Source organism: Heterocephalus glaber, unplaced genomic scaffold (assembly GCF_053883595.1).
Source record: "Heterocephalus glaber isolate CG9 unplaced genomic scaffold, H.glaber_assembly_v1.0 deba00000678, whole genome shotgun sequence".
NCBI lineage: Eukaryota > Metazoa > Chordata > Mammalia > Rodentia > Bathyergidae > Heterocephalus > Heterocephalus glaber.
In genome coordinates this window covers 4197586-4209739 of record NW_028258157.1, presented here as the reverse complement: position 1 = coordinate 4209739, position 12154 = coordinate 4197586, and the positions used below count along the sequence as shown (strand labels likewise).

Sequence of the window (12154 nt, the reverse complement as noted above, 5' to 3'; positions counted from 1 at the left end):
AGCTGGAGAGAGGCTTGCACAGGTGAGTCTGCACTCGCCCATCCCTCTGCTGTCCTCCAGGAAGGAGGAGCTTGGGCTGGCCTGGCCTGTTATGTAGGCCCCCCTGCACAGCCCCCCACGGCCAAGCCCAGCCTCCACCGAGCACTCTACTGCACCTTCAGACTTACAAACTCATGCCTACTTGTGTGGGCCGCTGAAGATGGGGGTCAGTTTGTATTGCTGCAGTAGCTGCCTGATAAACTTCTGAACAATTTTCATTGGGAGAGAAAGGTTAATATTGTATTGCTAATATCACCCATTTTTCTGCCCTTGTCCCTTGAGTCACATAAGCTCGGAAATGTGCCTTTGAGCCTCAGATGCACCCCTTACCTGTATGGAGACACTGCTGTAAGAGCCGCCGATGACGCCTGCAATGAGCAGAGGGAGGTTTTCCTGGATGGCATAGGATCCATCAGGACACATGTACTCTGCTTCGTCCACCTTGGTCAGTGAGGCCCTGACGAACTCCAGTGACTGCTCCAGGGCATAGGTGTCCCTTGAACATGTATCCAGAATGTGGACACCCAGCTTCACTCCAGGCAGCAAGTAGTTGTCCTTGTTGATCTCATCGATTGCAAACAGCATGGCCTCCAAGCGCTGGATGCCCCGGTCTTCATTGATTCGCCCACAATCCTCAGTCCCAGTGCCTTTCTCATTAATAGGAAACAGGCCCCCCAAAACAAGGTCACCTTCTATTTTAATCTCCTTCCTCTGAAAGTTATGGTCCCCTAAACAAAGGAAAAATCCCTTTGAAAACAAAGCCAAGGTAAGAACTTGCAGTCTTGCCAGCATCTTCAGGAGCCCGGCTCTGCGGCTCTGGTGGACCGCACGGGTGGAGCCCCTGGTGCCGCTAGTCCTCCTTGCTCATTTCCAGGTGGGGCTGTGGCCTCTGCTTCAAATGAGGGAGTATCAGACTAACAGCCCATCAGAGGTCCCTAAAGAGACAAAAGTCACATGAGCACACAAGATGAGGAGAGCACAGTGGTCCCTCAGTGGTCCCCACGTAGATGGTGGTGGGTACTGACTCAGGTCACCATGCTCCATGTGCGAGGACCTGGCTGCACGGCACCCACAGGCACCCACCCAGCCCTGGAGACGTGCTGTGGTGTGGATGTCAGTGGTCCCACCTCCCAGCAGTGGACAGTAGGACAAAGCAGGAGAGTGACCTGACCTGGGTCATAGGGTGTAGACTCAGCTGAGCGGCAACAAGGCCAGCACTGTCTGTCCCCAGCCACTGGCATTGGCTTTGGTAGCATGGCAACACAGATGGGAACCTGCATCTCATTCAGCTGTATTTGTCGACTCACCCTTTTTTTATTTTTATTTTTTTAGTTTTCTCAGCTCTGTGAAGGTAGTTTTTTAAATTTTTTTCCCCATAAACTTTATTGGTACATTTTTGGAATAAAATACAGTTACATTCATCATTGGGATCTTGTACCATTACATGAGTCTCTTGGTTCTTGTTTTTTTCCCCTTCCCTTGCCCTCCCTTCACCCCCTCCACCCTTCCCTATCTGCAAAGAACTTGTTTCCATTTTTTTCCTCTTCTCATATTTTTTCTTTTCCCTTTTTTCCCTTCCCCTACCCCTCCCAATTCCCCTGCTCTTTTAGACCTTTTCTTCCTGTTACACAATATCAGTTATACATTTTTAAAATTACAATATCAAGATCTAGGAGACATTACCACAGATTTTACAGAATTTAAAAGGATATAGAAAGCATATTACAAAGATCTTTTGAAATAAAATTGACAACTTCTAAGAAGTAACTTAGAAGACAAAATAATGGAACTAACTCTGGAGGAAATATAAAATTTGAATAGCACCTATTAAAGAAAGTATATTCCTAGCTTGAAAACCTACCTATATGACAACAGCAGGCTCATAAACATTTTAACTGATAAATTATATCAAACAATTAAAGCAGAAAAAAGAAGGAACACTTCTCCCCTCATTTTAGGAACTCAACATTGTGCTAATCCTAAAACTGGATAAAGATAAAAGAAGAAAAAAGTATGAACATAAATAGAAATTTGTTTAACAAAACAAACTATTAGAAGTCAGATCTGGCAGGATGTAGAAAGTGGTTTTGTTATAGGGATGGCAGCGTTGGTTCAGCATTGGAAGATCCACCCCCAAAAGTCATCATTTTAACAGAGGAAAGGAAAAGACCATATGATCCTGTCACTAGTTGGAGAAAAAGTATTGGACTAAATTCTACAGCTGTTCGTGGTAAAAGCTATCAGGAGACTAGAAGTAGAACAGAACCTTTTCAACAGATTAAAGACATGTACTCCATACTTCCAGCGAGAATGCCTTGTATGAAGGGAGAAGATACAATGCTTTCTCCTTAAGGTGGAGAATAAGGGCAGATATGCTTACTCTTTATCTGTTCATTAAACTTTGAAACCTAGGCCCCACCAAAATAGTCTGGCAATAAAATGACACAACTATAATAGGATTGGCATGGCAGAAGCAAAATCTTTATATGTAGATGAAATGATCATCTACAGAGAAAATACTAAGAAATCTCTAGGAGCCCCTAGAACTTGTACTTGAATTTAGCAGGATTAGAAAACACAAGATATATATAAAAATTCAGGTCTGTGTATACTTGCTATAAATGAAGAACTGAATATTGAAATTTGAAAGTTATGTAGGAGTAAGGACCCAGAAAAGTTATGTAAGGACCCAGAAAAGCCAAAAACAAAAACAAAAACAAAAACAGTGTTGGAAGACATTTAGCACCCAATTTTAAGACTTCTTCTAAAGCTACAGTAATCAAGGCAGTGTTGGTGTAAGGAAAGACATATAGATCATTTGAATAAAACAGAGAATGTAGAAATAAAACCACACATATATGGTCCACTGAGTTTTGAAAGATTATTTAACATTAGCATTTTATAGAATAACTCAATTCAAGAGCTGAGGAGGAGATAGTGTCTTCAGCAAACAGCACTAGAACACCTGGTTATCTGTATATAAAAAATTAACCTCAACCCTTTTTTTCCATACATGAAAATAACTTGAAGGGATCTATGAACCTAAATAACAAAGCCTAAAAGTATGAAACTTTAAGAAGAAATTATAAGGGAAAATATTTATGAATTCAGGGTAGGCAAGAACTACCTAGGATACAACAGACATGAGGTATAAAAGAAAAAAATTGATAAATGAGATTCCATCAAAATTTAGAACTTTAAATGACATCATTAAAATGAAAAGTAGTCCTTAAACAGACCATATTTACAATGCATACAACCTATGAGCAGAATATATAAAGAATTCTTAGAGCTCATTAATAGACAACCCAATTAAAATGTAGACATAAGAAGATGATAAATAGCCAGTATAGCACAAGGAATGGTGTGCAACTCTAGAATCAGAAAAATACTAATCAGTACAATGAGAAGATTGAATTATACACTCATTAGGGAGATGAAGTCAAAAGTTTTAAAAGCCTTGTCATGACTTTTTCTTTTTGTTGGATTCTCCCTCTTTGCGTTTAATTTGTCACACCCAGTGGATTCATTCTGCTGGTCTTCCTGGGGTTGTGATCCTCATTGTCTTTTCCTAGGGTATTGTCTAAAATTTTTTGGAGTGCCGGTTTGGTATTCATGAAGTTCCTCAGGTGCTCTTTATCATGAAAGTATCTTATTTCTCCATCAATTTTGAAAGATAGTTTTGCAGGGTACATCAATCTGGGTTGGAGGCTGTTTTCCTTTAGGGCTTGAAATACATCACTCCAAGCTCTTCTTGCCTTGAGGGTTTGCATTGAGAAGTCTGCTGTGATTCTGATGGGCTTTCCTTTGTATGTGATTTGTTTCTTTTCTCTCACTGCTTATAGAATTTTATTCTTCTGTTGGATTTCTGGAATCCTAACTATTATATGCCTATGTGTAGATTTTTTTTGATCAAGGCTAGCTGGAGTCCTATATGCTTTACTTATCTGTGTGTCAAGTTCTTTTCCCCTGTTTGGGAAGTTTTCTGCCATCACTTCTGTGAAGAGTTTTTTTTTATGTCATTTGCACTCTCTCCTGTTTCTTCATTGACTCCAATCAGTCTTATGTTATTCTTCTTTGCATTGTCTAGCAGCTGCTGGATTGATTTCTCCTGTTCACTTACAATTTTAAAGCAATTTTTCTTTTCCTCCTCACTAATTGCAATCTTATCTTTTATATCTGAAATTCTATCCTCACGTTGGTTCATTCTGCTGCCCAGACTTTCAATGGAGTTTTTAATCTCTTGGAAATCTCTTTGTATCTGTTCTATGGATTTCATTTGTTTCCTATGTTGGGATTCCATCATGTTCCTCAGATCCTCTATTTTTTTATCTGTGTCCTCTCTAGATTTATTAATCATGTCTTGCACCATGAGCAAAATCTTTGCTGTTATCTGAGTAATTATTTCTGATTTCATTTTTCCCACATCCTCTTTTGTTGCCAGTTCAGAGATTCCAGGTGGTTGAGTATCAGATTGTTCCATCTTGTTTCCCTTTGGGGTTGCTGTAGGTGATCCAAAAGTCTGTTTTTGAGGCTTGTTTACATGTCTTCTCATTTCCATGGGGTGGGGGGTTGCTTCTGGGGCCCATGTGGCTCACCTTCTCTGCCCTAGGAGCTTGGGATGGTGGTGGGGGAGCTTCCTTCCAGGTGCTGGGACCAGCTCACCTTCTCTGCCCTAGGAGCCTGGGATGGAGGTGGAGAGCTTCCTTCTGGGTGCTGGCACTGGCTCAGCTTCTCTGCCCTAGGAGCCTGGGATGGAGGCAGGGAGCTTCCTTCTGGGTGCTGGGACCGGCTCACCTTCTCTGCTCTAGGAGCTTGGGATGGCTGTGGGGGAGCTTCCTTCCAGGTGCTGGGACTGGCTCACTCTCTCTCTGACTCACCCTTTTTAAGGACTCTCCCCTTCCCACTTGAGAGCAAAACCAAACACGAGCCACTCCGCATTTTCCCGCCACCTGCCTGCCTCAGTCTCTGACCTGGTGCCACTCCCTTCCAGCCCAGGGCCTCTTGGCCTCTTTGGAAAAGCTGCTCCTGATTTGCTGGGCTCTCCATCTGATCAGCCCACTGTGGTCTGGCCCTCATTCTCCGCGGCCTTCACTGAAACTTGGACGATGCCCTGCTGGCTACAGCTCCCCCAGGCTTCTCACTCATACCTCATCTCCGATACTTCCCCAACTGCCCTTCTGAGCAGCTGCTCCTCCCCTTTTCTCCCAGCCCCTGACTCCTCAGCTATCTCTTCTATTTCATAGTCTTGACCACCACTTAAAGAGCTGCAGACTCCTGGGCTAGCTACTTACTGACAGCTTTGCCCACACAGCCCTCTGATGCTCAAGGCCACCAGTTTTCCGCCCTCCCTGACTTCTGAACAAGTTCTCCATAGCCAGGCGCTCAAGTCAGAAACCTGCACTCTGAAGGCTTCACTGCTCCACCCTTTCTGGCTCTTCCAGCTGAGCCCTGAAGGGGCTAGCTGCTTAACCCCCTCTCTGTCCCCAGGTGCTGGCTTCTCGTCCCCTGCAGCAGGACCATAGCGGGAGGTTCTACAGAGCTGCAAGCAGTCCCGAAGCACCTTTGTGTGGAATAGGCTGAGATGCCCTTCTCAAATGTGCACACTTGAAGTGCATTGTCCACCCTGTAGACCTGCAGATGGCAGAAGTGTAACTGCTGACTGCATCCTGTAGCAGTACTGGGTGGTTCCTGATGTGGCCTCGAATTTCAGCAGTGCAGTGTAGCTTGGGACTGCTTTGTAAGCAAGAGTAATGCACCCACTGGAAATCGGGCAAAGCCCTGTGAAGAGGATCATGTTTGGACAGCAGGCAGGGGTCTTCTGGGATGCTTTCCAAAACCCTGGTGTGCAGCAGCCCAAGAGCACACACGTGAACCCTGTTGCCCGCCTCCCAGTGCCTCCCAGCTCAGCAGCTTGGTAGCTCGAGCTCTGCTCCCTCCTGCAGGTGTGGCTACATGCCTGAGTACTGGCGTCTGCCTGCTGCTGGCCACCTTTTGTGGGTGACTGTGTTGGTGGGGTGATGGAGAAAGGGCTCCCACCTGCTGCCAGATTGGATCTGGATGCCAGAGAGCCATGCCTCTGCATGCTGTCAGAGCTATCAGCAAACGTGAAGAGTCTGAGTGTGTCCCAGGGGGAGACCCTCCAGCACAGCCTCTGCTGCTCTGTCCCTGCCCAGCTCCGAGTCTTGCTGCCGCCATGACCATCTGCTGGGCCATCCAGACCTTCACATGCACTTCTGGGGAGCCCGGACAGTGGCGCCCCCCTGTCAGGGCTGTCGCCTGTGCCGGGAATGCCTTTGACTTGTGTTCTGGCAAACACCTGACCGTCATCTAAGACTCCACCATTACTGGCAGTGAAGTCCGTGTTCTTTCCTCTCCTCCTTCCTGGGGCGAACTGTTTACTTCCTGCTCTATGTTCCAGCTGTAGCTTGTTCAAGAAATACCTGCTATTTCTCTTATGAAGCATACTTGTTTCCTCATGTAATGAAATGGCACAGCACTCGGGATTGTTCAGCCACCAACAAAAAAACCCTCAATGCAAAAATTGAGACAGAAGTCTCCTGTTCATGCCAACGTTTTTGGCATTGCCCCTTCTCCTGTTAGCTGAGCCCTTTCCAACCCGGCTTTCCGCTCTCTGACTGTTTCCTCACGTGGGGCAAAGATGAGTTATTTTCCTGAGACCCTGTCAGCTGAGTTTGGCTTTGTTTATTTATTTAGGTGAGAATCTCAGGCCCTGGGAGATCTGCTACTGTGCAATAAAAAGTCTAATAATAATATTTTTTTGAAAAACTTGACATTGTAGTAGCACTTTTTAAATTTCATGTCAATTTCCGGTATCTCTTTGATCTTTACGTGTAATTCCCTTTGAAGAGAAACCACCACGATCACTATTGCTAATGATAAAGATGTGGAGATGCTCTGTAAAATCATCTTTTCATCTGACTAATGAGAGAGAAGAGCTGATTCGAAGAAGGCCAGACATCTCGTGGATGAGAAGAAAGTGTGAGTACTTGGACTCTCGAGGAGGAAAGATGGCCCTGCAACCTGTGGGAGCTGCTCTGCTGGCAAAGCACACCTGCTGGAGAGGCTTCACGGAGCTGTCATGTTGCAGGAGCAGTGGGAGTCTGTGTTGGTCTAGCCGAGGCACACGGAGAGGCTGCGGTGCCTATCTCCGTGAGTCTAGGACCTGGCATAGTGTCTCGCCCAGAATATATTCCGTGAGTGAGTCTTGAAGAGCTGTAGACTTCCACACCATTTGTGTTTGCAAGTGACTCCTTACTGTCATATTCATGACACAGGAAAGGGGCAGTAAAGAAGGGAGATGGGCTGTTTGTACCTCGTGTTCTTCTCTCATGCTCCTTGATGGTAAGACTGACTGCACGAGTAGAAATTTGGGAAGTGCTTTCTGCATGTTGCATATCTTTAATTAAAAACTCGAAAATGCTCCAAAATCCGAAATGATTTGAACACTTGCGCGATAGCACGAGTTGGAATTGCATACCAGGACTCATGGGTTACAACCAAAATGCAGGGGCACTGGTTGCGTGCATAAGTCAGGTGTGACATGTAAATGAATTTCATGTTTGGACTTGGGCCCCATCCCCAAGATATTTCATTATGTATCTACAGAAATTCCAAAATTAAAAAAACATGAAACCTGAAACAATTCTGATCCCAAGCATTTCTGATCAGGGCTACCCAACCGTATATACCCAAAAGAAAATGCTGCTTTGCATTTGGAAACTGCAGCTGAGGTGGGTTCCTGAGGAGAGACGTGGCCCCTGAATGACCTACATTTACTCCTAAGATTTTGGCCAGGAGAATATTAAATAAGAAACATGCATATTTTAAAGCTTCAGAGATACATTCATGAACCTCCTATGCACATGCTAGGCTGTGAACTGGATACCTGGGATCTATAATTTAATTATAGACAAACACCATCCTTGCTGTCAAAAACATGCTCAATGCTCGAACATTTGTCATGTAGATAGTGTGGAAAGTACTCATCTCTTTTTGCCAACTCACCCCATCATTTGCAGACATCTTGAACGCAGGTATGCCATGGCTTTGCTTAAATGTGACAATTGCTATTAAGTGCATGACTCAAAAAGCAATCCTTTCACACCACATATATTATGTAAATCTAAAAATTAGCAGACCATTAAGCCGAGCTGACTTCTAACACTGTCATGTAAAGTATTTTTTAAGCTCTCTGACGGGGCATCATTAAGTCATAGTTAATGTAGTCTCACAGAATAACAAATCAGAAATCAATTAGAGGCATGTTTAAAGACACTTAGTATTTTCTTATTTACTTTTTCCTTAAGGCAGAATTTATAATGATTAAGACTCTGGGGTCATGCTTAATTTTCAAACACTTAGAATTATTTAAAATGAGGTCCTAAGAAACTAAAAGAAGAAATGAAAATTTAATATTAAAGAACAGAGGCACCAGCTAGATTCAGTCTCTGTTTGCCTTTGTCACAGCTTATGCGACTGTGGGGGACGGACCCCTTCCTCCGGCTCCTTTGGCAGAGCAAGGCCAGCAGAGCGTTCCCAGATGAGCGGCAGCCCTGGAGGGTCCGCAGCGCCTGAGGCCCTCAGCCCAGCCTCCTCACAGGGAGGCAGAGGGACGGGTCCACCGGATGGGCAGCTGCTCTGGAGTGTGCTTCCCTCCTGTCCAGACTTTGCTTAGAAGCTTTGTGTGGAAACACAGCCCCTTGGATGCAATGAATAAGTAGTTTAGCATGGTAAGGAAAGGCCGCTGTTCTCTCCAGCAAGGAGCCCTTCAGTTGTGGAAGGGTTTCTGAGAGTGCTTTGCGCCTGCTGACCACCAGCCTGGAGCAGCATGATGCTGAGTCCTAGTGTCCTGGTTCCACAGGGACTTTATGATTTTTCAGCTGCTGAAATTATAGACAGCAAACAGCATAGCCAGTGCGTGTACACTGCTATTTGTGTGTGTGGTATGTGATCAATTGTTATTTTTATTTGAGTAAAAAAAGGCTTAGTTATACTAGCATTTTTAATAGCAGACTGTATCAGTACATGATTGCAATTCCTTTGCTCTTAGTAGAGGAAGAAAAGTATTTTTTTGCAGAAAACTTTATGAACAGCTGATTAAAGCCTTACCACATTCAGCAGGTGTAAACGTGGCCCCTCTTGGTGGCCTCCATTCATGGCATGCCTGTGTACTATGTGCTAAGTTTGTCATGGGGTCATCTTTTGTTTTATGTTTTATTTGCTTAGTTTTTAATTGAAAATTATTTTTTCCCCATTCGATTATAAGCACCTGTTATCAAGGACAATGAGTTAGAAATTATTGTTTTCCCAGAGCACAAACACACTATCAAATGCTGGTTAAACAATAAATTTCAGGGAGCATCTAACTTTTTGAGAGCTTATTCAGGAGACTAGTAAAATTATTTGAAAATTCCTGGAAAAGAATGAATAAAATCAATGAAAAAAGATCATTTTCAAAATGGTGCTACAGTGGGTAAAGATTCCACTTTGACAGTAGAGAAATTTCCCGAAAGCAATTCCAGTTTGACTTCTCAATGTTAAACTGTTGGTTCTCATGTTAAACTTTCCTTTTCAGAGGGAAAAAGTATACATTAGGTCTGGCAAAGTCGAGACATTTGGAGAAACTAGAAATAGCATGTGTATCGTTGGTCTATGGGATGAAGACCGACCCAGGAGTAACCGAGGACGGGCTCCACTCCTGGGAGGCAGGGAACAGAGGGGCCCGGTCACCAACAGGCAGGGGCAGGGCCGGGAGCTCATCTTTCCCTCACAGGCCTTGAGTTTGGGACTACGTGAATCCCGCAGTGTGTGTGCGATGTCACAGAACCAAGAAACTAGGTTGAGCAGTGGGAGCAATGGAGGTGACGCTTTGCTGGGGGGCTGTTTCACCTGCAGAGAAGAGGGAGAAGCTGGGGGCCTGGTGATCCCACTGAGGTGAGCTTCACCGCCCATGGAGAGGGGCAGCCAGAGGAGACCAGCCCACTGTCCTCCATGGCCTTGGACCAACATGAAAGGAAAAAAAATTGTATCCTCCTTCTCTTTACCTTTCAAATTTAGAAAAGTGTTTTTATGAGGTCAACAAACAGATTTACAGTTGTGTTAAAGCTTTGGTCCTTAGGGTGACTGCTGGTAATTTACCAGCAGTAATTTCAACTTGGTCAGGTCACTCAAGGCAGAATATATGAAAGATTCATTCACCTCCTTTCCAAGTCAGTCTTCGCTTTCCTAAACACCAAAGTGCACAGTATATCCCTCGTGTGTGTATGTGTGTGTGTGTGTGTGTGTGTGTGTGCATGTGGCATGTGTGTGTGTGCATGTGCACGTGTGCTGCCATTTCCCTGATTGTTCATCCCCAACTTTCCTTGCCCCATTACAACGCCTCTGACCTGGACCCCACACACCCATACACAACCCCTGCAGCCTGCCTTTGTTGGCATGCAGCAGAGCTCAGAAACAGGATTTGTCGAAAGCTCTCCCTCTGGCTCTGACAAGACAAGGAAGGGGCCGAAGGGAGGAACACCAGTGCCAGGACTTCTCCTATTGGTGACGCAGCCAATAGCTCTTACTGATTCTGGTGAGAAAGAATTATAATATCTATCGCTAAAGAGAGAGACAGAAGGGGACAAAGAATGCAAGTTATTAAACTATTCAGGTGATAGTGGCAAATGTAGAGTTAAAATTAGGGTTTAGGAAGATTTTATCATTATTGTTCAAACTGCAGAAGAAAACATACATCATACATCTTTCTACAAAAATATCACCTCCGTCCCTCAAAGCTTTCTTAGGACACAAGCGGCAGACTGCAGAGCACTACCTCACCCAGCTCTAAGTGAGGTCGTTAGAAGACCTGTAGCTGCATTCTGCTGTGGCTGTGTCCTTGTAGCTGGTGCTGGACTTGCTTTCCTTGCTGAAAACACTCATAAAAATGAACAAAATGCAGCAAGCAAACTGATTCTCAGGAGAAAGGAGCAGAGCAGGGAGAGCCCGCACTTCCCCCTGGAAGGGCAGCGGCCCGCGCGGGACTCCTGTTGTGCAGAGGGTGACCTCGGGTTGCGCGGATGGTGCCACGCAACGAGGCCCGGCAAGGTCACTGTCCGCACCCGGGTCGAGAGAGAGGCTGGCACAGGAGGTGGCGTAGAGTCGTCCCCCGCTATCTGCAAGAGTCTGGCTCTCAGATTCCCCGCGGATACCGACATTTCAGGTGCCCAAGCCCCTCAGATAACATGGAACAGTGTTTGCCTGTAGCCTGCACACATCCCCCCACGGCCTTGCGGTGAGCTACACGACTTTACGGTACAGCGAGTGCAGTCTGATCAGGTGCTGAGCTGTATCACGTAGGGGACAGCGGCAAGGAAAAGTAGACTGTGTTCAACACAGACGCAGTGGCCTGCGGAGCTCGGGGCTGTGCGGGTCGTGCCTTCGTCCCTGGAGCGCTTGGCTGCAGCTGCAAACTCAGCTTTCACTTCGTGGAACTTTCTAGGCTATTCCCCAGTATCTCCTACCTGGAAGTGGGAACCTGTGGATATGGAGGTCCGACTGGCACTTTGTACGCCACATGAGGACCCTGAAAGCTAACACTTCAGAATGAGGGGCACAGCCAGAAATAATACAAAACAGACCCACTCTCATAGGGAAGAAAACTAAGCTCAACAAAACGAAATGATCCATCAATTATTTACCTATCTGATGAAAGAAAACTCAAAACTCTTTTAAAAGAGCACTCCATGATTAAGGCTTCCAATGAATACATGTTTCACCATGGCTGGAATACAATAAAAATTTACTTGATATACAAGAAAACAGGGAAGTGTTACCCAGAATAAAGAGAGAAAGTTTCATTAGAGACAGGCTCTGAAATGACCCATAGTTTGGAATTCACAGACAAGGACTTTAAATGGACTATTACAAACATGTCAAAGTCTTAAAGAAATGAATGGAAATAGTTGGAGAGTCTCAGCAGAAAAGGGAAACTGTACAAACAATACTACACTGAAATTCTAGAACTCAAATGTACAGTATCTAAAACTAAAGTTTTATGTGGAACAATAAATTAGAGGTGGAAAAATAGTTGGTAAACTTGAAGATAGACTTT

At 44.9% G+C, this 12154-nt stretch overlaps 1 protein-coding gene across 2 annotated transcripts in view; it reads right to left on the bottom strand.

The window, feature by feature from the left end:
• Nucleotides 1-12154, bottom strand: part of Grm3 (glutamate metabotropic receptor 3) — a 193579-nt gene that overhangs the window by 81769 nt on the left and 99656 nt on the right. The window contains exon 2 of one of the 2 annotated variants that reach the window (XM_004839779.3): nt 370-974. In XM_004839779.3, coding sequence (XP_004839836.1) covers nt 370-831 — 462 coding nt within the window. In that variant the 5' untranslated portion in view covers nt 832-974. Of the gene's footprint in view, nt 1-369; nt 975-12154 lie in introns of those variants that run through there. The other variant, XM_087206767.1, reaches the window with a different exon arrangement.